At 35.3% G+C, this 25,227-nt stretch overlaps 2 protein-coding genes across 3 annotated transcripts; one reads left to right on the top strand and one right to left on the bottom strand.

Moving 5' to 3' along the window:
- Window positions 1–963: 963 nt before the first annotated feature.
- HSTN (histatherin) lies at window positions 964–13,592 on the bottom strand. Its single transcript, NM_001163414.1, is given in 6 exon segments — window positions 964–1,192; window positions 2,805–2,915; window positions 4,102–4,131; window positions 4,209–4,229; window positions 5,495–5,558; window positions 13,457–13,592. Coding segments are annotated over 4 exon segments (177 nt in total). The 5' UTR covers window positions 5,546–5,558; window positions 13,457–13,592; the 3' UTR covers window positions 964–1,192; window positions 2,805–2,840.
- A 1,711-nt stretch (window positions 13,593–15,303) lies between these two features.
- Window positions 15,304–23,825, top strand: CSN2 (casein beta). Of its 2 annotated transcripts, XM_010806178.3 has the most exons (9): window positions 15,304–15,351; window positions 17,306–17,368; window positions 18,095–18,121; window positions 18,234–18,260; window positions 20,154–20,177; window positions 20,269–20,310; window positions 21,632–22,129; window positions 22,731–22,772; window positions 23,503–23,825. In XM_010806178.3, exons 2-8 carry the CDS (start codon window positions 17,318–17,320, stop codon window positions 22,734–22,736), a joined length of 675 nt encoding a protein of 224 aa, XP_010804480.3. In that variant the 5' UTR covers window positions 15,304–15,351; window positions 17,306–17,317; the 3' UTR covers window positions 22,737–22,772; window positions 23,503–23,825. The 2 variants fall into 2 exon arrangements, with proteins under 2 accessions (XP_010804480.3, XP_015327157.2); XM_015471671.3 differs by lacking the exon at window positions 20,154–20,177.
- The last annotated feature ends 1,402 nt before the right edge of the window (window positions 23,826–25,227 follow it).

The raw sequence follows: 25,227 nt of genomic DNA, 5'->3' as shown, positions 1-25,227 counted from the left end.
GGGGATTTCAATGTGCACCCAATTAAAATACAAGATAAGAACAACACTAAGGGAAGGGGGGCCAAAATTTCCTGTTGTAAGATTCCCTATCATGGTGGTTATTGCTTAAAAAAAAAAAAAACAGAAGAAAGCAAGTGCTCTTGAGGCTGTGGAGAAAAGGAAGCCCTGGTGCACTCTGGAAATGTAATTTGTGTAACCCCTGGGGAAAATACAGGGGTATCTCAAAAAATTAAAATTAGAGCTACTGTCTAATTCCCTCATCCTATATCTGGGTTTTTATCTGGAGGACAGGAATAAGGATCTCAAAGTGACACCTGCACCCTCATATTCTCTGGCATGTTTATATTAGCCAAGATGTGGAAACAATTAAAATCTGATTTCACAGAAGAATGGATAGAAAATATGAGGTGTATAGACACAGTGGAATACATTACTCAGCTTTAAAAAGAAAGAAATCTGTCATTTGGAACAACGTGGATGGACCTGAAATTTTTATGCAAAGAGAAATAAGCCAGACACAGAAAGGCAAACATTTTATGGTACCCCTCATGTGTAGAATCTAAACTCGTCAAACTCACAGAAATATAGAATAAAGCTATGGTGCCCTGGACTCCGGAGGAGGGGAGTATAACAACGTAATGGTCAGAAGATATAAAGTTTCAGTCACACAAGATAAGTAAGTCCTGAATACCTACTGAATAATGTAATACCTAGAAGACAATGCTGTATTTTATCTTTAAGATTTGCTAAGAGGGATCTATTGTGTGTTCTTATACCCACAACGACATAAAATAATAATAAAGGATGTGGGTGGAAATATTTCCTGATGATGGATATGTTTATGGAGTTGATGGAGGTGATGCCTTCATGGATATATACTTATCCCCAAACTCTTACTCAATTAAGTGATTTTTGTACTTTTCTATCACAGTGCTTGGACAAAATACAACAGGATACCTAGTATATGCTTGATAGATCAATTTATTAAGCATGCATGGTAAGTGACAGAGAAAAGAAAGTAGAAACCAATTACATAGTTCAGAGACTATCATTATTATGTTTTAAAATATTGATATTTGATTCCAAGTATGTGTTGTGCAACTACTTGACTGATTTTTTTTTCTTTGTTTTATTCATTTGAAAGATGGTTTTCAACACAACAGAAAGAGTAGGAAAAATCATTGTGAAAAATCTGTGGATAAAGAGAAAACACTATATTAAATTTGAACTACAGATAAAGTCATTAATAATACCATTATGCTTTTTTATTTTTGAGTTATATTAATGTATACTCATTTGTACCTGACCAAGTGTTCAGAATTGCCCATTTGTTATCCCCTCCCTTCCTGCCTTCCAAGGTGCCCTGATGTCTGCTTGCCCCCAACTGTGGAAAGGCACTAAATGGTAGAATGTGTCCTCTTATCAAATTATCACGAGTATCGGCTGACCAGAGTGGACACTTTTTCTGTCAGACCTGGCTGATCACTTCCTTCCGGCTACCCAATTTCCCCTAAAAGTTTCTGCCAACCTTTACATTTCTCACTTTACCCTAGAAAGAAAAGTCTTTTTCTGTTTGTTTTCTATCACCAACCTAATTCAACCCCTCGCCCTTCTGCTTAAACATGGCTTATACACCTCATCCAAAGATATCTTTCCCAAATGATATTTTTAATGCATCCTTCCTTTTTCAAATGTCTTTAGCTATCATCTATACCTAGGAAGTCAAGTAAATGTTTTTGTCCTGTCATTAACGGCAAGAAGGAATTCAATTTGAGTGAAAGTCAGTGGCATAGCAGCCAATGAAATGAAGCTAAGCCATAAAAAGGAATAAGTTACGTCATTTTCAGAGATACGGATGGACATATAGACTGTTGTACAGAGTAAAGTAAGTCAAAAAGAGAAAAACAAATATCATTTATGAATGCATATATGTGGAATCTGGAAAAATGATACAGATTATTTTATTTGCAAAGCATAAATAGAGACACAGACATAAAGCACATATGCATGGATAACAAGGGAGAAAGTGGGGGAAGGATGAATTGGAAGATTGGAGTTGATGGGTATACTACTATGTGTAGAGCTTCCCCGATGGCTAAGTAAGTAAAGAATCTGCCTGCAACGCAGGAGACACAGGAGACATGGGTCCAATCCCTGGGTCAAGAAGATCCCCTGGAGAAGGAAATGGCAACTACTCCAGTATTCTTGACTGAAAAATCCCACGGACAGAGAAACTTCCGGCTACCGTCCAATGAGTCACAAAGAGTTGGACATGATCGAATGATCAAGCACAATTAGTATACTATGTGTAAAATAAATAACCAATAAGAATCTACTGTATAACACAGGGAAGTCTACTCCGTGCTCTGTGATGTTCTAACTGGGAGAGAAGTCCAAAAAAGAGTATATGTGGATTATTCACTTTGTTGTAAAGCAGAAACTGACACAGCAGTGTAAAAAAGCTATACTGCCCCACCCCCTAGAAAAAAGAATTATTGTAATACCTATTTTGTCCATGGGAAAATTAAAGTTTAGAAAAGATTAGGAAAAGTTCAAGGTTGTGAAACCGTCAGGAATAGCCTACAACCACAAGGCGTTCTGGTCACCATAGCCCACCTCTTTACCATCCTAGATAGATGTTTACTTTTTGAAATATTTAGATAAATACATACAATTTAGGACCTACACTAGGCTGCATTTCTCAAATGTGCTTCTTTTGGTTTGATGTCTTATGTTTTTCTTTGTTTTTAACTGTCATCATTGATACTTTTGGAGAAAATTAAATGTTATTAGACCTGGCTTACCTCTCTAATCATGTCCTGTAGTTACTAAGCAGCATTTTAAGGAAATGGATACGCAGGAGGATAATTTAGTGGATATCGTTGATATGGCTGGTATTGTTGAAAATATCCTCTCTGTATACAAACAAAAGGAAGGAGGAAATTATAGAGAATGAGACAATGACAGTGCAAATAATTTACAATAATTTCCATGAAAAATAGGTTATTAATGTTGGTAAGACCTTATATGTTACCTATACGATTGTTTTTTCAAACTTTTAGATAGGTTTCACTTCTTTAAAAAAAGAATAATGGTTTTAAAGTACTAAAAGAACAACAATTCGTTTATATTTTTACTATTTATCAGCAATTTTGTTGTCTTATACATGGAGCCATTGAGTATAGCCAACCACTCACAAATGGTTCAATACTATTTACATTACAACCTTCAAATTCCTTCTTTGTTCATTCTTAAATCCAGGGAGGAGGAATTTACTAACTCAGTTTAGGTGGCCTTGCTACATCTCATTCTTTACTTGTAAATGAGATACTGTCTCTTGAAACTTCTACATTCCTACTATTCACTTTTGTTGATGTATTCCATCTCTCCTTCTGCATCTTTTTTTTTTTTTTTTGAAGCTATTTGAATTTATCTGAAATGGCAACCCACTCCAGTATCCTTGCCTGGAGAATCCCAGGGGCAGGGGAGCCTGGTGCGCTGCTGTCTATGGGGTCGCACAGAGTTGGACATGACTGAAGCACCTTAGCAGTAGCAGTAGCAGTACTTACTGTATTAGTAAGAATTCTGGAGACCTATCAACCTGATTAGACATGTCAAAATAATATGAGACACCAGTGATACATATCATTAAGAAAAATGTTAAATAAATGAAATTGTCTCTCTTCTTTAACTTGGTCAATTAACATACATTACCTCCCAAAAGAAATCAGAAAATGGAAACTGACCACATAATATATGTTCTTTAGCAGCCTCTATGGTCCTTTAGGTGTATATTGTACTTAATATAATTAGAATTTCAGTATTCTTCAGAGGAAGGCAATTATTTACCAAACAGAAATAACTTTTCTTAGAAAATAACTGGCTTTATCAGGGTGGCATTATAGGTTTCTATGTAAACAGTAACAGCACACAAGTCTTTGGGGTCTTTACCTAGTGTATCATAAAAAGATAATTCAATGGACACATAAGCTAATCATTGTATAGATATATTTCAAAGATAAATATGTATTCTCTTATAGAATAAATATTCTGAGTAAAAAATATTCTTATACTATACCACATTATCAGAGGAATACATACATGATGTTTTTTCCGTTTCCTGTGACGTTTCTGTTAAGGTAAAGAACAGATTAACATTGTAATACATGTTTCATTTTCAAATATTCCAGTGAAGGAAAGTGTCTTACCTCTTCAGATGAATCAGCTCTCTGGGAAAAAAGAAAAGAAGAAAATAGTTAACATTTTAATTTCTCTGTTATAAATTGAGTGTAAACATATATTTAGCTGCCACAATTCTGATTAAACAAGAGGTAAAGTTTTGGATAATTGATACACTAAAAATTTTTTTTTTTTTAGTTGAACAACATCTTTAATATGAGAAGAAATATGAAGAGAAAACTTTTACTATTATTAATTTGCTACATTCAAATAGAGATTCACTCTGGAACAATTTCTTTTTTGCTGAAAGTGAGACAAATGTATCACTGTGAATTGGAGAATAAAATTGAAAATTAAGGTTTAGATTTCCTCAAATCAAATGTTTTTTATGTGGATATGTTCAAGTAGCTCAAAAGTTATTTACATTCATATATTAGTTATGATGATAGGGTCTGATATAAAGTTTATTTTCTATTTCCTTCTTACTTTAAAAAAATTGTCTACTTCTATTATTTTATAAAAAAAATAATCTGTTACTGTGATATAAATAACCAATTTGTTTTTGAAAGATCCATGACAACTTGTTGGATTAATAGAAGTCATCTTATTTCTTGAAGAGTATCTCAGTAACTAGACATAAAGAATATCAAAGTGAAAGTTACCACTGCTTTCACAGAAGGAGAAACAAATTTAGAGGAAGATGAGAGCAATTCAGAGAGGTGAGTTTTGCCTAGTGACCCAAAGCAGTTAATGACACTACAGGGAAGCCCTGACATTTCATAGATTTAGAGTTTTTAGTATTTAAATGTCTTTATTAGCACCTCAGACTCACATTTTTATGAGGTTATTTTAAAAAGTTAATTTTCACACTAAGATTATTACACTTTTATGTCTCTGTGTGTTTAGTGTTTGTGTATGGATGTGACACTATATGTGTGTATATTAAAGATATATTCTAAGTTCTTCATGAATTTATGTAGTACAATTCAAGGAAAATATTCATTTAAAATATTCATTAAAATTTCTAAAGCATTGTTCAGGTAAATGCACGTGCATGCATACTAAATCACTTCAGTCATTTCTGACTCTTTGTGACCCTATGGACTGTAGCCTGCCAGGCTCCTCCATCCATGGCATTCTCTAGGCAAGAATACGGAAGTGTGTTGCCATGCCCTCTTCCAGGGGATCTTCCTGACTCAGGGATTGAACCCACGTCTCTGATGTCTCCTGAACTGGCACATATAGACCAAAACACATGAAACAAGACACTGGCTAATTTTGAAAACATATTCTTCAAAATTCCCAGTATACTTACAATCATGGCTAGGATGAGAGCCATAATGAAGACAAAGATAAAGATCTTCATATTTGGTGGAGTCCTGTGAAAGCATATGTGAAAAATCAGTAGCACATTCACTCTTTCATTTACACACCAAACATTTCATTTACACATCAAATTATGTTCCAAAGCCTAGTGAAACAGACTAGAAATGCAAGGACAATTGAAACACATAAACACATTTCTTGACATCATGGAGCTTAGAAACCAATAGGGATCTTGATAAATAAAGGTAAGCATTTTGATTTGGAAATACTAAAGTGCTATGAGGGCTTCCTTGATGGCTCAGATGATAGACCGTCTGCCTACAATGCGGAAGACCTGGGTTCGATCCCTGGGTCAGGAAGATCCTCTGGAGAAGGAAATGGCAACCCACTCCAGTACTTTTGCCTAGAAAATCCCATGGATGGAGGAGCCTGGTAGGCTACAGTCCATGGGGGTCACAGAGAGTTAGACATGACTGAGTGACTTCACTTAAAAGCTATAAACACACAGAAAATGAACATCTTAAACAGACCAAGAGAATGGAGATATTTAAGAAAGTAAAAACATAAGTTGTGTTACATAATATAGAGCAAGTGGGTAAGTAGAGTGTGGGTGGTCTGCAGAGAAACAAAAATGAGAGAGGATGAAAGTGAATAGTTCAGTCTGCAAGAAGGACAAAAAAATGTGTTAGGCTGACCATTTAGATTGCTGTTTTATATATATATATAGTTATAAGAGAGGTTTAGGAGGTAGAATGACAAGCAACAATCTACCTCCTAAACCTCTCTTAAACACTGCCTTAATTATGATCCCAAATATCATTTACTGAAATTGTTTTTATTTGCAAAATTATCAATAAATAGCATACAGTTTATAAATGGTTTCCAATTCATTTTAGCAATCAAAAAATTGCAAATGACATTATACTATATTACACATGAATATGTTAACTTTTTCCCAAAAATGAGACTCACCAGTCATGAAAGATGAAATTCTGATGCTTCAGGAGATGTTCTTTGCTAGAAAACTGCTGTGTTTAAATACCTTGAAATCCTTCATTTGTTTTTGTAATTACATCAGTTATGAGATCTTATTATAGAACTGAAAATACTTCCTAAAGTCTGTCCCCATAGACACTAAAAATAAACTTAACAGGGTGATTTACAAAAGAAATTTGTGAAGCGAATGGCCAGGAAACCAGTGGACCCATTAAATGTTAATCCCCGTTAGTCTAGACAAGTGTGAATAAGACAAAGGCAAAGTGTGTTAGCATAAGTCAAGTGTAGAAATAAATAGAATGGCAAAAATGTTTCTGTAGAACACCATCTATCCTATTTCAACAGATATGTGCCCAAGTTGAAATAAGTATATACCAAAAATAAAATCATCTAATTAAAACTTGATGTGCTCTCTAATAAATGGTGATAACTGACATAATGAAATGGAGTTATTTCAAGTGTGTTTCCTACAAATTACTAAATTGTACTTTTTTTCTACTGACTTAGAATATTTTAAGTCTTCAAGTCAACTACTTTTAAAAATTGGTAATCCTATGGGGTATTATTTGATAAAATAATTATTAATTTTATTTATTTATTTTTTATTTTATTTTTTTAAACTTTACAATATTGTATTGGTTCTGCCATATAAAGTCAAATGACCATGAAGCTCAGTACTTTCTATCTCTCATAGTAAGTAGATGCATATATCTTGAATGAATTTACTTCCTTTGAGTCTTAGGAGCTCATTTATCCTTAGTGGAAAATTAGCATATTAATTAATATCCTTATTTTTTTTTTAGTTGCTCAGCCATGTCCAACTCTTTGGGACCCCATGGACTGTAGCCTGCCAGGTTCCTCTGTTTATGGAATTCTCCAGGCAAGAATACTGAAGTGGGTTGCCATTCCCTTCTCCAGGGGATCTACATGACTTGGGGATTGAACCTGGGTCTCCAGCATTGCAGGCAAATTGTTTACCATGTGAGCCACCATACATTCAAAATGTGGTATGTGGGATGATCAGAATCAGCATTACCTGAGAGTTTGTCGGAAATGCAAATTTATTAGTTTTCTTTACAGAAGTATTGAAACAGAATCTTGGAGATGTTTTGGAAATACCATTTTAACAATATCTCCAGGTGATTGTGTATCTTAAAGTTTGAGAAACCACATAATAGACTAATGTATATTTGTCTCTTGACCGGACCCTTTAAGGTTTAGCTTTATATCAGGAATTGAGGTTTATAACAGGAATTAAGGTTTAGCTCTATATCACAGGAAATATTTATTACGTGAGTTTTCTATGCTATATTTGACCATCCCCACTAGACATTAATGTTATATCCTAGGTAACATATAAGGTGGGCCTCCCAATGCAGGAGACCTGGCTTTGCTCCCTCAGCCAGGAAGATCCCCTGGAGGAGGACATGGCAACCCACTCTAGTAGTCATGCCTAGAGAATCCCATAGTTAGAGGAGCCTGGCAGAGGGCAGTCTTGCACAGAGTCAGACATGACTGAAGTGATTCAGCAGCAGCAATAACAGCATATAAAATGATACAAATCCTTTTTTAAGGTAAATAAAGCATTAAAATCCAATTCAATTTAAGCAATTCTTTCTCTATTTCATTGTTGTCTATTCTTCAGGTATATATGAGGTCTCTTCTCAAATGCAAAAAACAAATCCAGTCTCTAGTATACTCTCAATAGAAAAAAAGATATATAGGTTAGGAATCACTGGTAAGTCTGATCTTTAAAATAAGTCCTCCTTTATTCATTTTGGAATTGTCAAGTGATTTTCTTTTTATCTTCCTTTTTTCGTTCTCTCTCCTTTCCTTACTGCTTACTCCCCAACTTCTCCATTTATGTCTTTTTGATTCTTTTAAGTTATGTTCTTAGGCACTATTCTAGTTGAATTATGACACTCATGGCCTAGAGAACAAAAAGTGAACTAATATTCTAAAGGCCCTACCAAACAACAACAGTAACAAACACAAACTTCAGTTTATAAAAATTGATAGATTGCAAAACACATTTAAAGTTTACAATTAAATTTGACTCACCCATATTTTAGTTTGTGACACCAAAATGGAGGCTTTATTCCACTCAGCATTTTCTGCTTTGATGTGGTAGGAAGTGTGGGCATTGTGTATGACAGTAGGAACTCAGAATATTGGACTCTAAACACGGGAGTAGCCCTCATGTGTGACTTATGGCTTCAACCTCCAGGAACGGTAGGTCGTTTTAGAAGACTGAGGAACCAGAATATGTCCTGATACTTTATAAGTGAGAGAGACAGACATATATTCTCTATAACCAACCACCATATTGTTTGAAAATGCCAAGATCTTTTATTTACAAGAAAAAAACTGAGTAAGAGATGCTACTGTATCACAGGTGTGACATTAAATTAGGGGAATAAGAACATGACCTGTGAATGGGTATTTATGGTGATATTTATGCTGGAATTCCCTCTCCTCTTACTTCTCCTTTTGTTCTTATTCTTTCCCCTCTTCCTCCTCCTTCATTCTCCTCCTTTTTCTATATTTCTCCTAAACTAAAGCATGGCCTACAATTTGTTACAAATTTTTTAAAAACAGTTTAGCTAAAAAATAAACTAAAAAAATTTTTTTGTGTGTATATTCCTATGTGGATTGTTGAAATGAAAAGTACTGCAGCTGACAAATACAGAACAACATATGATGACCTACTAGATAACACAAACCTTCTGGGTATTGGAAATATACAAAAAGATAATCTCCTATTCTTGCCTTTAAGCAGGTTACCTTATGTTTTTGACTGAGTGTTTGTGTTGCTCTAAATTCATATATTGAAACCTTACCCTGCAATCTGTTCTATTTGGAGTTGAGCATTCTGAGAGGTACTGAGATTTGCATACTAATTTGCTTTAGCTGTGTCCAACCCTTTGCGTCCCTATAGACTGTAGCATGCCAGGCTCCTCTGTCCATGGGATTCTCTAGGCAAGAATACTGGAATGGGTTGCCATTCCCTTCTCCAAGGGATCTTCCCAACCCAGGGATCGAACCAGCGTCTTTATGTCCCCTGCTTTGGCAGGCAGGTCCCTGACCACTAGCGCTACCACTGAGGTTTAGGTGAGGTCATAGTGTGGAAAACCTATGATGGATTAATGCTCATATTAGAAGAAATAGAGACTCCAGGGATTTTCCTCTCCACCATGTGCAGATACAGGAGGAAGACATCTGTCTGCAAGCCAGTAAGAAGGCCTGTACAACAGAAGCCAACTATGCTGCCCCCTGGTTTTGGACTTCCCAGCCTCTAGAACACAATAAATAAATACCTGTTGGGTATCACATTCTATAGTTCAATTATCCCTCTATAATGCCAGGTGATTAGTTCTAGGGTAACATGGCCAGGAAAAACCTACAGAAAAAGTAAGTAGAGACAAAAGTGTAGAGTGGGGAATGGTCCATGCATTTATGTGGGGAAAGAATCCCAGACTGAGGAACAACCAATGGGCAGCTCTCAGGTGTCAGCTCACCTATTCCGCTCAATGAATAGCAAGAGGCCAGCAGACAGAGCAGGAGTCAGAAGGAGAATATATAGAACAAAGAAACACCTAATGATGTAAGGCATTTAGGTCATTTTAATGAGTTTTGGATTTTAACCTAAGAGCAATTGGAAATCAGTGGAAGGCATATGTAGAAGTGCTGTTGCTTTGAATGTTAAATAACAGTCTAAGAAAGTGGGGATAGACATGTAAGGTGACTGCTGAACTTTATTTTATAGTGAGAACAATTGTCATGTTGAGTATTATTTTTCTCAGCTACATTCACAGAGGCAGAAGGTAGAATTTGGATTAATCTGTGATATGATTTAGGTAAGACAGTATAGTAAAATCAGAGACAAGTAGGGGATTTGGGTATATGTATAAAAAGTGAACTAGTGATTTCCTTGAAATTTAAGGTGGAAAAGAGACATTTGAATTTAAAGGCATTCAAGAACTGACTGGGTCCTAGATTCTGATAAAATCAAATAATGTTTTGCTTCAGATATAAAAGAGGGTTATTAAGTAGATAAGAAATGGTGTGGGAGAGTAGGAAGGATGAAATTATGGAGTGGGGAAATTACTTTCATGACAAAGTGTAGTCATATGTCCTTTCACATTTATGATCTGATTACAAGCAGGAACCACAACATCTACATCTTTTTTCATTGTGTGACCTTTCAAGTCTTCTAGCGCAGTCATTCTAAATATGAGATGATTTTGCAACCCCCTGCCTCAGGAGAAATTGGGAAATTTCTTGAGACATTTTTGATTCTAAAAGCTGTGCAGTTGGTGCTACTACCATCTTCATGGTAGAGGCCAGGGATGCTGCTAAACATCCTACAACACATTAGGAAAACTCCCACAACAAAGAATTCTTCCGTTCAAAATATCAATAATATGAAGGTTGAAAAATACTGGTCTAGCATGTAGTATGTGCTCAATAGCAAGGAGAGATAAGAAAGCCTTCCTCAGTGATTAATGCAAAGAAATAGAGGAAAACAATAGAATGGGAAAGACTAGAGAGATCTTCAAGCAAATTAGAGATATCAAGGGAACATTTCATGCAAAGATGGGCACAATAAAGGACAGAAATTATATGGACGTAACAAAGCAGAGGAGAAGGCAATGGCACCCCACTCCAGTACTCTTGCCTGGAAAATCCCATGGATGGAGGAGCCTGTTAGGCTGCAGTCCATGGGGTCGCGAAGAGTTGGACACGACTGAGCGACTTTACTTTCACTTTTTCACTTTCATGCATTGGAGAAGGAAATGGCATCCCACCCCAGTGTTCTTGCCTGGAGAATCCCAGGAGCAGGAGAACCTGGTGGGCTGACGTCTATGGGGTCACACAGAGTCGAACATGACTGAAGTGACTTAGCAGTAGCAGTAACAAAGCAGAAGATATTAATAAGAGGTGGCAAGAATACACAGAACGATATAAAAAAGATCTTCATGACCCAGATAACCACGATGATGTGATCACTCACCTAGAGCCAGACAGCCTGGAATGCAAAGTCAAGTGGGCCTTAGAAAGCATCACTACTAACAAAGTTAGTGGAGGTGATGGAATTCCAGTTGAGCTATTTCAAATCTTAAAAGATGATGCTGTGAAAGTACTGCACTCAATATGCCAGCAAATTTGGAAACCTCAGCAGTGGCCACAGGACTGGAAAAGGTCAGTTTTCATGCCAAAGAAAGGCAATGCCAAAGAATGTTCAAACACCCACACGATTGCACTCATCTCACATGCTAGTAAAATAGCACTCAAAATTCTCCAAGCCATGCTTCAACAGTACATGAACCATGAACTTCCAGATGTTCAAGCTGGATTTAGAAAAGGCAGAGGAACCAGAGATTAAATTGCCAACATCCATTGGATCATCAAAAAAGCAAGAGAGTTCCAGAAAAACATCTACTTCTGCTTTATTGACTACACCAAAGCCTTTGATTGTGTGGATCATAGCAAACTGTGGAAAATTCTTCAAGTGATGGGAGTACCAGACCACCTTACCTGCCTCCTGAGAAATCTGTATGCAGGTCCAGTTAGAACTGGACATGGAACAACAGACTGGTTCCAAATTGGGAAAGGAGTACATCAAGGAATATTCATTGGAAGGATTGATGCTGAAGCTGAAACTCCTATACTTTAGCCACCTAATGCGAAGATCTGACTCATTGGAAAAGACCCCAATGCTGGGAAAGATTGAAGGCAGGAGGAGAAGGGGATGACAGAGGATGAGATGGTTGGATGGCATCACCGCTCAATGGACATGAGTTTGAGTAAGCTCCAGGGGTTGGTGGTGGACAGGAAAGCCTGGAGTGCTGCAGTCCACGGGATCGCAAAGATTCGAACACGACTGAGTGACTGAACTGATATTGATGTGCTCTGGAAACTGTGTGAAGTTCTATGGTCATATGTAAAGGAAGAATAATCAGGATTAGCTGTGTGTCCTATGAATCAGGGTGCTGGGTGTTATGCGTTCATAGTATCTGCTGGTTCACAGAACATTTTTCTTATTCTCTGGTTCTTGATTTATTTTATAAATTAATCTTAATAGTTATACTTCACATAGATAGGAAATTATTATATTTGGATAATCTCATGGAAAGGATTAAATACTCCATCTATATGAGTAATGCTGAACTATCTACTCCTACCTAATAATTTGTCAGAATTCACTAATTCTGTGTTATATTGTTTCTAAATCTGAATCATTATATGAATCCTCAGTATTTTATTTTCCTGCCTCTATATTTTGGAATTTATTAAACAGTGCTTCAAATAATTTTTAGGAAACAAGTTTTTCATAACAGCTTTATCTCTAAATAGCTTTAGTATCTTGAAAAAGTAATACAAATTCTCAAATCCTCAGTTTCCTCTTCTCTAAATATATTTAAAATATTCTATGGATGATATCTCTTAATATTTATTTTTTTGGCCATCCAGCACAGCTTATGGGATCTTAGTTCCCCAGTGAGGGATTATACCCATGGCCACTGCAGTGAAAGTACAAAATCCTAAACTGAACTCACCAGAGATTTCCCTATATCTCCTCTAGTTCTTTTTTCTGAATATTTTTGGTCCCTTTATTGTACTCTTCATCCAACTTTTCTATTGCTTTCTTTCTTAAGGATATCATTTGCATGGTTTCAGCTAGAATATATCTGAATCTCAGGACTGCATATTTCAGATTCATCGGCCAATATGGAAAAAAACTTTGGCTGAACAGATCATGCTTATAAAAATTAGTACTAGAACATCTTGCTTTGACTATATCTTGCTCCTCACCCAGGGTTATCTAATAAAATTTCCCCATATGAAATTCTTTTGCCTTATAAAAATGACAACTCTTAGGTAACATTGCAAAAATTTGAGTTGCCCATATGGCCCTTTGGCTTCTTACTGGTCATTGTGTTCTGAGGCTTACCTGGACAGCGGTACCTGATGTCATCTTCAATTGCTGGCTTTTTAATTTTCCCTTGGACAAGCTTCTTTCTTTAGTATATTGTTAAGGATTTCTTTGATCAAGATTTTACCTACTTTTCTGGTCCAATCGAATCCATCTCTATCAATTAATGTAATTCAAAATTGGTGAGAGACAGTCATTAGGAAATTCTCTGTTCATTGCACAATATGTAAAGCATCTTCCTGAGAAAAGGGAAATGTTGAATGGGAAGGACATGCTTTCTTTTGTATTTCTTTTCTCAGAAATCACACTTTTTTGCCTGTGGCCTTGGCAACCAAAAGCTAACACATAAAGAAAGGCATATGAAGTAGCCAAGGCCTTTTCTAGTTATATCTATGACACTGAGTTCATTTCATCATTTATTTTCCTGACTTCCTCCTGGGTCCATATGAGCAGTCTTAGAATGAATATTAGCTGAATAATCCAAATGCATAGTAGATGTTGATTTGGGTTTTCTAAGCAATACAAGACTTCTATGACAGTGAGATGTATTACCATCCAACACACATCTCAGCATGATATAAATGTAAGGTATATTGTGAAGAAAAATTATCAATTATGTCAAAGTGCTTACTTTAGAAGATCATCTATCTGTCCCAAAGCTGTGAATATATATATTGAACATAATTAATAGACGAAACAAACCTTGTAAAAATGAGTAGTGTAAAATACAACTACATTTATGAACATCTATCACTAAAGAGGCAAAGAAAGTTGAGGACTGCTTTTGTAAATGGGCTCTTATTAATGAAAAGTACTTTTGAGGTCTGGCTTAGACTCTATTGTAGTACTTATGGTAAGACCCTCCTCTTGTCTGGGCTTTCATTTTCTTTCTTCCTTCCCTCATTTGCCCTTCCATGAATACTAGCTGATAAACATTGACTCACTATAAAAGATATGAGGCCAAACTTGAGCTGTCCCATTTTAATAAATCTGTATAAATAATATTTGTTCTACAGAAGTATTCTCTAAATAAATGTTACTTTCTCTCTTAAAATCCCTCAACAAATCCCCACTATCTAGAGAATAAGATTGACATTCCCTGGAGTCACAGCATGCTTTGTCTGCCATTATCTGACCCCTTTCTCTTTCTCTCTTCTCACCTCCATCTACTCCTTTTTCCTTGCAATACATGACCCAGATTCACTGTTTGATTTGGCTTGCATGTGTGTGTGCTGAGTTGTGTCTCACTCTTGTCAACCCCATGAATGACAGTCCACCAGGCTCCACTATTTCCAGTTAAGAATACTGGAGTGGATTGTGTTTCCTACTTCATTTGATTAATTTAGTGACTTTTAAATTTTTTTCCATATTCAGGAGGCTATTCTTTCCTTTTAGTCTATACTGTCTTCGCTCTTCAGGTCTAAGCTATCATCATGTGCTTGTTAGCTTGTTTCTTTCTCCATTATAGCATAAACACTAACAACTATTCAGGTTAGCATGAGATTGTGTTCTTTGTGTGGCCTGTGTATTTCTGGTGTGTATTAGAATTTACCCCAAGATCTCAAAGACCCACCGAATACTAAAGAGACCTCATTGTAGTTACAATAATTTGGGGACTGGGCCAAAACTTCCGTGTGTCCCAGCCAAGGTCTGTAGCTACTGGACAATTTAATTTCCTTTATCAGATTGTGAATTATTCCCTTTAAAATGCTCCCCAGAATTTTTGGGGACAGAAAAATAGGAAGAATTCATTTTCTAATCATGCAGATTTCTAGGAATTCAAATCCACTATTGGTTTTATTTCAAACCACAAAATTAGCATGCCATTAAATACTATATATAAACAACCACAAAATCAGATCATTATCCATTCAGCTCCTCCTTCACTTCTTGTCCTCTACTTTGGAAAAAAGGTAAGAATCTCAGATATAATTTCATTGTATCTGCTACTCATCTTTATTTCAGACTAGGTTAAAATGTAGAAAGAACATAATTGCTTAAAATAGATCTTAAAAATAAGGATGTTTAAGATAAAGTTTACAGTATTTTCAGCAAATTTGTTAAAATAGAAGCAACTATAAAGATTTGTAACAGTGGTTGCTATTTTCTTTACCACGAGACTAGTTAACAGGCTGTATTAAAAGATCTTTTCTTGAATTAAATATTTTCAATTTGATTAAACATACCTCAGCCATAAAGGCAAGCACATTTAATTTATACTATGGGAATTTGAATAATTGTTACTGAAGAAGCTCTACCAACAAAAAGTTTATAGAGCTAGCATATTTAGTCAAGAGATAAAGAGGGTTGTTAGGATACATGTGCTATTTGAAAGGTATTTATAAAAGAAGAGTATATTTATTAAAATTGCTCAGAACATCCAAATTTCAAGTTTATCATTTATCTTACAATATTTCAAAAATATTAAAATAGATACATGAAATACAGAAGTAAATTAAAGAGAAAGTATTTTATTTTGTAAAAAAAAATTCTAGGTTGGACAGGGAGTACCAGGAAACAAAAAACAATGAAAAATGTGATCTGACAGAAATTATAGCTCAAAGTATAGTAGTCAGTAATGAAATGGCTTAAAAATTGGCATATAAAATGCTAATTATAAAATAAACAAAATGTAATAATACCCTCCCTACATGTAATGAACTCTGAGTATTATACTCTTTTTTGAAGTCTTGACAATGAAAATTTATTTAGACTTTTATAGACATCTTGGATAAAGTAAAACAAATTACGAATTAGCATCCATGAGAAAAATATAGAAAAAATTTCTTAATGTAGTTTGCAAATCTGGGATTGAAGATGTGTGTCAAGAGATGTTGATGGCAAGAACATTTTTTTTTTCAAGAACTTATAAAAATGCAACAAAACAAACCATTTAATACATTTTGGTCAAAAATAGTATGTATTTTATTTTATGCTACAAGGAGAAGTAGTCTAAAGTGAGGACTGGGCAAGAGAATCTGACACCCTGGTAAATCACCGAGAGATAAGTACACAGTTCTCTGTAGAGAAAATAAGCATAGTGTATGATCTCTAAAATTGTGTGGGACAAAGGGGAGATAACATTAGGCATGTGGGGATGAAGACTGAGTACAGAAGAAACAATCTAGTCAGTCCAAGAAAACATGTGGATCAATGGAACAAATAGAAGAAATGCTAAAATGAAACAGAAGTCTTACTGGAAATAAAAGATATGAGGAAGACAAACATTCATGAAAATCACTTAGTTTAGTAGAGAAAAGATAAAAATAAAGTATTACCTTCTTCTTCATATACATTGTTTGATCAGATGCCCCTCAATAAAACTGAGTCTCCAACAGAACTGAAACTTTAATATTTTGTTCACTGCTCTAATCCCAGAATCTAAGACATATCTGGCAATAAAAATTAATAAATAAATATTTTTAATAAGTAAATCAATCACTTAATTTTTCTGTAAGTATCTGTAACTTCTCTTCTGTCTTTCCAAAAAACACTCATAAGTACTGTGAATAAGATGAAAAGAGTGAAATAAGATATAGGCTGTTAGCTGAAAACATCTGGATGGCTGGCAGTGAAACATTAACTTGAAATGTAAGATTAATGAGTAATAGTAAATTTTAACCTTGGCCGTATGATAAAATGTCTATTAATATTTTTCTAAAATACAGGGCTTTTTGTTTTTGCCATGAGGTTTGCAGGATCTTGGTTCCCTGATGAGGGATCAAACCTGGGCTCCCCTGGAAGCACGGAGTCTTAGATATTTGTATTATACACTATCTTTGGTTTCTTTTAAAGGGAAGTAATTCTACTTAAATAAGAAAATAGATTGACAAGTAATACACTATTTCCTCATCTTCCCATTCCCAGGAATTGAGAGCCATGAAGGTCCTCATCCTTGCCTGCCTGGTGGCTCTGGCCCTTGCAAGAGAGGTAAATACAGAAAAAATGTTGAAATAAATAAGACTAGTACTATCTGCCTATGTGTAGAAAATCGCATTACCAACATTGTAAATGTATAAATAATGCACAATCTCAGATTTTTTTTGAATGCTAAGAAAGTCATTTACGTTCATCCACTATCTCAGTAGTATCCTATGGGACCACAAGTCTGAGTCTAGTGCTTTCTATAGTATTGTACCATCTGTACCATCAATCCCTAAAGAAAAAAGAAAATAAACCAATAAGCAACAGACTAACAAGAAGGAACACAGATAAGAACAAAAAGTGAGTAATATTGCATAAATACAATTGCATGCATATACAATCTAGATAAATATATCTTATTCCAGTGATGAAATATTTGTATCCCTTACTGTAGAGTGCTAGGTTTAGCTATGTCTATTCAACACAGGATGATACTCCAGAGGATGGTATATCAGACAACAATAATAAATATGTTCATAATTATAATAAAAAGTGTTCAGTAAAAATTAAAATAACTCCTTTTCTGTTACCCATAAAAACTCTTCATTAAAGTAAAACAAAAATATACTAATGAAAGTTACTAAATTTAAAAGACTCTCAAAAGACATATAACATTTTTATTTTTCAGATTTGTGAAATAGATAGCTCTGAATAAAGCAAGTAAAAATTAGGTAGGAAAATATTTAATAATGAGTTGACTGTGGGAACTAAAGTGTTTTTTTTTCTCTTTAGCTGGAAGAACTCAATGTACCTGGTGAGGTAAGATATTTTTATACAAAGAAAAAAATTAATTTAACTGTAAAATAGTAACAGTCTCTAATGATCTGGCAGAAGACTCAGCTAATTGTCAATTTTTATTTTTCCTTTATAGATTGTGGAAAGCCTTTCAAGCAGTGAGGTAAGATAGTGTTCATTCAGAGGCAATTTCCCAAATTTAGAGCAATAAAATGCTGTATTATCTTTTTGTGTTACATTAATGGCAACCCACTCCAGTATTCTTGCCTGGAAAATCCCATAGAGGAGGAGCCTGGTAGGCTGCAGTCCACGGGGTCGCTAAGAGTCGGACAGGACTGAGCGACTTCCCTTTCACTTTTCACTTTCATGCCTTGGAGAAGGAAATGGCAACCCACTCCAGTTTTCTTGCCGGGAGAATCCCAGGGACGGGGGAGCCTGGTGGGCTGCCGTCTATGGGGTCGCACAGAGTTGGACACGACTGAAGCGACTTAGCAGTAGCAGCAGCAGGACAGTTAAGGTTTCTCTAATAGCTCAGTTGGTAAAGAATCTGCCTGCAGTGCAGGAGACCCTGGTTCGATTCCTCAAGATCTGCAGGAGAAGGGATAGGCTACCCATTCCAGTGTTCTTTAAGCCAATGTGGCTATGTACTGACGGGTAACTATTGTCAATTTCCACTCTGTATATTTAAAGGAATAAATGTGTAGAAGGTTTAATATTCTAGTAATTTCTAAATGGGTTTGTTATTTGAAATTGTGTCATTGTGCCCTGCTTTTTTTCCTTAATGAACTGTACAGTCCTCTTTTCTGTCTTGAACTTTCTATGTTAACCTCCTTCCATGCTTTGGCATTTATTGAGCACTTTCTGTTTCAGACTTTGACTAGGAACTGCAGTACAAACTAGAAAGAGGGATGCCCTTTGTAAAGTGTGAGCAGACATGCAAATGGACATATTTTATTATTATACAAGCAATCCAGTACACAAGAGGCAGTGAGAATGAGTGTAGTCCTAAATCTGCCTGGTGGAATGAGGTAGATAATAACCCTATGCCACTCTTTTTGGCTCTGTCATCAGCTGTTGGTTAAATAGTGCATCAATATACTTTGTCTCTTCACAAAGGTCAAAAGATGCTGCTGCTGCTGCTAAGTCGCTTCAGTCATGTCCGACTCTGTGCGACCTCATAGATGGCAGCCTGCCAGGCTCCCCCATCCCTGGGATTCTCCAGGCAAGAATACTGGAGTGGGTTGCCATTTCCTATTCCAATGCATAAAAGTGAAAAGTGAAAGTGAAGTCGCTCAGTCGTGTCCGACTCCTAGTGACCCCGTGGACTGCAGCCTACCAGGCTCCTCCATCCATGGGATTTTCCAGGCAAGAGTACTGGAGTGGGTTGCCATTGCCATCTCCAAAGATCCTTATAGGAGGGTATGTATTTCTTATAATTCATTAGAAGCCTAAACATAACCAGGGAACTAAGAATGATTAACAAGTTCATGCGTGGTTATTATTATATATTTTCAATGACTATTATTCTTTTAGAACCAGATGAAAATATTAGAGATCATTTGTTGTCCTAAGGAGAGAACAGGATGATTGAGAGACATGTATGCATGCAAAGTTACTTCAGCCCTTTCCAACTCTGTATGACCCTATGGACTGTAACCTGCCAGGTTCCTCTGTCTATGGGATTCTCCAGGCAAGAATACAGGAGTGGGTTGTCATCTCCTCCAGGGCCTAGGAATTGACCTGCATCTCTTACGTCTCCTGCATTGGCAGGCAGGTTCTTTACCACTAGCACCACCTGGGAAGCCCGATTAGTATCTGTTAAATGCCTCTTTGAGTACTATGCTCTCTAATCCTCTTTTTCTTGATTGCATCATCTTTCTTTTTATACAACAGCCTTATTCAGAAGAGTGGAACATAAACTTTCAGCCATAAAATAATGATATTATCAAATGAGCTGTCCATATTAATCTATTAAATTTCTTCATTTTCTGATTTATGTTGACAAATAAGAATTTTTTTTAAAGCTAGACCTGATTTTATTTTTATTTTTCCAAAGGAATCTATTACACGCATCAATAAGGTAAAACCCTCATATTTAAATGTACATTTTTTTAAATTTCATGTTTGATTTTTATAAACAGCATTTCTTTATGTATTTTTTTTTTAACCAGAAAATTGAGAAGTTTCAGAGTGAGGAACAGCAGCAAACAGAGGTAATTTGTTCACTATGAGTATATTTTGAGAAGTATTATGAAACATAACACATAAAAAGATTTATAATAATTATGTTCAGTCTAAGAATGGTAATATAAATGTCAGTGCAAGAAATAAAAACTTTGACAAAATGAAAATATTTTAAAAATATAAACGCATTTTAAAACACATAATCAAATTTCACAGTATAGAATAAATAGCTAAGAATAATTATTGATGTATTCATTTTACTAATGGTATACCTGGTTTTAATAACTGCATATTAGTAGGAACATTTCCAGACTAGGGACTGTGATCCCCTTATTCTAATGATGGATATGCTGATGAAAGACAGTAGGGTGACAGTGTGGCACTAATCCTCATCTGATCATTTATCAGCTGTATAACCTTGGCTCCATGTTTCTCTGTACATCATTTTCTTCACCTGTAAATTGAGAATATTCATAATTACCCAGAGTTGATGAACTGACACACAATGAATATTCAGTGGTTTTATATTATATTTGATAGCTTTTATACTCACATTTATGGATGTGTGGAGTTCTAAAAAGTATTTCCATTGCCCAGATGAGAGAAGTGAGGTACAGGACAATTGAGTATGCAAATGTGTGACCATACCACATAGTTATTAAATAGCAGAACTTGCTTAAAAACAAGGATTTGCGGACAATGTAAAATTCTTTCATTATATTACTCTTGTGGTAACATATTTATCTAATTATGATATTTAAGCTTTCGTGTTTTATAATTGAAGTTTGATTGTTTGGCACTTAGGCCAAATTCTAAATCAAAATGAATTTACAACTTGATGCCTTTGAAGACTCAAGATTACCACCTTCTACCAAGAGAAGTAGTGCTAGAAGTTGGCCATTGTTAAGGAACTCCTTGAATTAAAAAAACACATATTAAGACTTAGTTTTCATTAAAACAAACAAAAATAAACCTCAGAGTAACTTTTAAAGTCTTTTTAAAATGGATCTTTCTTTGTTATATGAAACCAGTTTGGACTATTATCCAAAGTATGTAGCTACCACTCTGCAGGCAACTCAGGAAGAGGTGGAATAAGTGTTGAAATCTCCAAACCCTGATTTCACTTGACTCTCTGATTTCACCTGTGAAGAAAGTGGGTTAATGAGAAATCCTTCAGTGAGCATTTTACTCATTAGTCTTCATATGACCCCAATTTCTTAACCAAACCAAATGGAAGATTTTCTTTCTCTCTCTTCACTGAATTATGTTTTAAAAAGAGGAGGATAATTCATCATGAATAACAATTATAACTGGATTATGGACTCAAAGATTTGTTTTCCTTCTTTCCAGGATGAACTCCAGGATAAAATCCACCCCTTTGCCCAGACACAGTCTCTAGTCTATCCCTTCCCTGGGCCCATCCATAACAGCCTCCCACAAAACATCCCTCCTCTTACTCAAACCCCTGTGGTGGTGCCGCCTTTCCTTCAGCCTGAAGTAATGGGAGTCTCCAAAGTGAAGGAGGCTATGGCTCCTAAGCACAAAGAAATGCCCTTCCCTAAATATCCAGTTGAGCCCTTTACTGAAAGGCAGAGCCTGACTCTCACTGATGTTGAAAATCTGCACCTTCCTCTGCCTCTGCTCCAGTCTTGGATGCACCAGCCTCACCAGCCTCTTCCTCCAACTGTCATGTTTCCTCCTCAGTCCGTGCTGTCCCTTTCTCAGTCCAAAGTCCTGCCTGTTCCCCAGAAAGCAGTGCCCTATCCCCAGAGAGATATGCCCATTCAGGCCTTTCTGCTGTACCAGGAGCCTGTACTCGGTCCTGTCCGGGGACCCTTCCCTATTATTGTAAGTCTAAATTTACTAACTGTGCTGTTTAACTTCTGATGTTTGTATGATATTCGAGTAATTAAGAGTCCTATAAAAAAATGAATAATGAATGGTTCCAAAATAAGCATAGCTGAGATTAATGATTGTCAGCATTAGTTATAAATAGAATAAGCTGGAGAACCTTCACCTCCCCTCCACCACCAGATCTCAATGTCTAGGCTTACCCGTGGAGATTCTGATGTAATTGTTCTTTCTATGTAGAAGAAACTTATTGGGAAGAAATAATATAATGGACTATGATTTAATTGGTCTGTTGAGACCAATTAAATTAGATGAAGGCGATTAAGGTACAATAAAGCCAGAATTGAATTTGATAATCTCATTTGGCTAAGAATAACAAACCTAAGAAGGTTTGCTATTTTCTACAATTTTGAAGTTCTCCTTATGCACAATTATTTCACCACATGACTCATTTCACATCGTGTTTTTGATATATGAGCATATGAGGGAAAAATACTGAGATGCTTATTTCAATACTCAGGGAAAATTTTCTTGCCAAAAGGCAAGAATTGTATAAATCATTCACTTATTTTATTTTATTATTTTTTTTATTTTTAAGGTCTAAGAGGATTTCAAAGTGAATGCCCCCTCCTCACTTTTGGTAAGCTTTAGGATATTGGAGGCAGACTGATCATTTTTATAGTTAATATCTTTTACATTTCATTTTCCTGGATAAGCCCCAATAGTAGCAATTTCCATCAGTGTACCAGCTTAAAGATTAATTATAAATTTATTTTCAATGATTGACTGTTATTTACTGGCCTGAAATTATGTATCTGTTATATTTCAAATAATGCAAAACTGTATATATATGGTGTTTACAGATTTGATTGGTTTTCTTTCAATAGCCTATATCCTTATTATTGATTGTCATCATTTATAGAAAAAACTGAAAATAATTTCTTATACTTTTATGTAAACCTGTTAGAGCTTATTTTAAAGATCAACTGCATTCACATTTCTAATCTAGTCATTATGAGCTTCAATAGTTTTATCTCACTTAAAATATATATATTGTCTTTTAATTCATGAGTCAAAATACAATCTCACAGTCCAGATATGGGACTTAAAAGGGGGATAGAATATAGTTTTGATATTCTTAACAATACACATCCTTTTGTGATCATGATTCAGCAGACATTTTAATAAAATGATTCCAAGTAAGCCGATGTTTGGTCCTAGAGGAATTTTTATAACCTTTAAGAGAAGGCATAGCATGGTGTTTTTGTAATAAGATTTCTTTTATGAAAAAGTCACACCAAAATTGCAAATGGGGTGAGATGAAGAGTTATAACATATAACTAAATCTATGTTTGTTCTCTATTCCACAGAATTGACTGCGACTGGAAATATGGCAACTTTTCAATCCTTGCATCATGTTACTAAGATAATTTTTAAATGAGTATACATGGAACAAAAAATGAAACTTTATTCCTTTATTTATTTTATGCTTTTTCATCTTAATTTGAATTTGAGTCATAAACTATATATTTCAAAATTTTAATTCAACATTAGCATAAAAGTTCAATTTTAACTTGGAAATATCATGAACATATCAAAATATGTATAAAAATAATTTCTGGAATTGTGATTATTATTTCTTTAAGAATCTATTTCCTAACCAGTCATTTCAATAAATTAATCCTTAGGCATATTTAAGTTTTCTTGTCTTTATTATATTTTTTTTAATGAAATTGGTCTCTTTATTGTTAACTTAAATTTATCTTTGATGTTAAAAAGAGCTGTGGAAAATTAAAATTGAATAGAATTCTTTGAATTGAATACCAAAGGATATCAAAAAGTAGAGGGAAAAGATAGGGTGAGCCTATGCGGCATATGTCCTTAGAAAGTCTTGGTTTATACCTGTTACCTAAATTAAACAATTATACAAGTATAATTCCTTTCACTCTAGAAAGTACCCAACATCAGATGTTAAATTTTATAGTCATCCTAGACAAAAGAAAAAAAAAAACAACCCTCAAATGTGGTATCTGAATCACAGCTCTACAGTGTGGTAGCTAAGTGGTGCTGTGTAAGTTAGTCTCTAAGAGATTCCATTTCTACATTTATAAACAGTCAATTTAAGGTGTTTTATTGAAGTTTTAATGTGAAAAGTGCACTATATGCTGCATGATAGGTGTTCCTGGTTGAATCTCATTTCTGACTTCACTGACACCAGCGCAGCAAGGGCTAGTGTTACAATCAGAAGGAGCTGAGTTGTGTGATTTTAGCCATTAATGCCCAAGAGACTAGAACTTATGCAAAACTCTGATATCCATTGTCTCTGTCTGTGGAGTAATTATTTCATTGCCATGAATTATCTGTCTTTCAAATCCTACATTTTTATACATGATTCAGTTCCCTTCAGTTCACACAATGACTTGTCTAATTTCATCTTTCCTGCATCCTCCATGTTTTCCTCACTTCAGGGTTAAGTGAAGCCGTACTTAGGCACAATATTTCTTATCTTTAAAGAAAAATTCCATCTTTGAGAGTTGTTGTTGTTCAGTCACTATGTCCAACTCTTTGTGACCCCATGGACTGCAGCATGCCAGGATTCCCTGTCCTTCGCTCTCTCCTGGAGTTTGCTCAAACTCATGTAGATTGAGTTGGTGATGGTATCCAACTATCTCATCATCTGTTGTGCCCTTCTGCTCCTGCCCTCAATCTTTACCAGCATCAGAGTCTTTCTCAGATTCTTTAGGTTATTATATAACAACTATCAGAAAAGGAGTATCCAAATGGCGGTGTCCATTATTTCATGTTATTCTCTCTTTAACCTGCTCCAATCCCAATTTTATCCCTATGGGAACTGCTTTCTTGAAGATCACCAACAACTTTTATTTTACTAATCTGTTTGTTTTACCCAAACTCTAGGTGAGTGCTATAAGGTAGAGTTGACTATTTCTTCATTTTGATATATTACACTTCATTTCATTTGATATCCTAAACCTGATAAGGCTTGGTTTTTCTCTTAACTCACTAGGCACTTCTTTGTAGTCTCTCTTCTGGCGTTTTCTCCTTTTCCAAAACTCTAAGGGTTGGAGTACGCTAGA

This window comes from Bos taurus, chromosome 6 (assembly GCF_002263795.3).
Source record: "Bos taurus isolate L1 Dominette 01449 registration number 42190680 breed Hereford chromosome 6, ARS-UCD2.0, whole genome shotgun sequence".
Classification (NCBI taxonomy): domain Eukaryota; kingdom Metazoa; phylum Chordata; class Mammalia; order Artiodactyla; family Bovidae; genus Bos; species Bos taurus.
Note: the sequence above shows the minus strand (reverse complement) of the source record. Positions and strands in the feature narration are given on the sequence as shown.

What these genes read in the sequence shown, in the direction of transcription:
- CSN2 (XM_010806178.3), top strand. Translation starts at nt 17,318, where the DNA reads ATGAAGGTCCTCATCCTTGCCTGCCTGGTGGCTCTGGCCCTTGCAAGA. An exon ending in CTCTGGCCCTTGCAAGAGAG is followed by an intron (nt 17,369 to 18,094) that starts GTAAATACAGAA and finishes TTTTCTCTTTAG; the next exon opens with CTGGAAGAACTCAATGTACC. An exon ending in CTATTACACGCATCAATAAG is followed by an intron (nt 20,178 to 20,268) that starts GTAAAACCCTCA and finishes TTTTTTAACCAG; the next exon opens with AAAATTGAGAAGTTTCAGAG.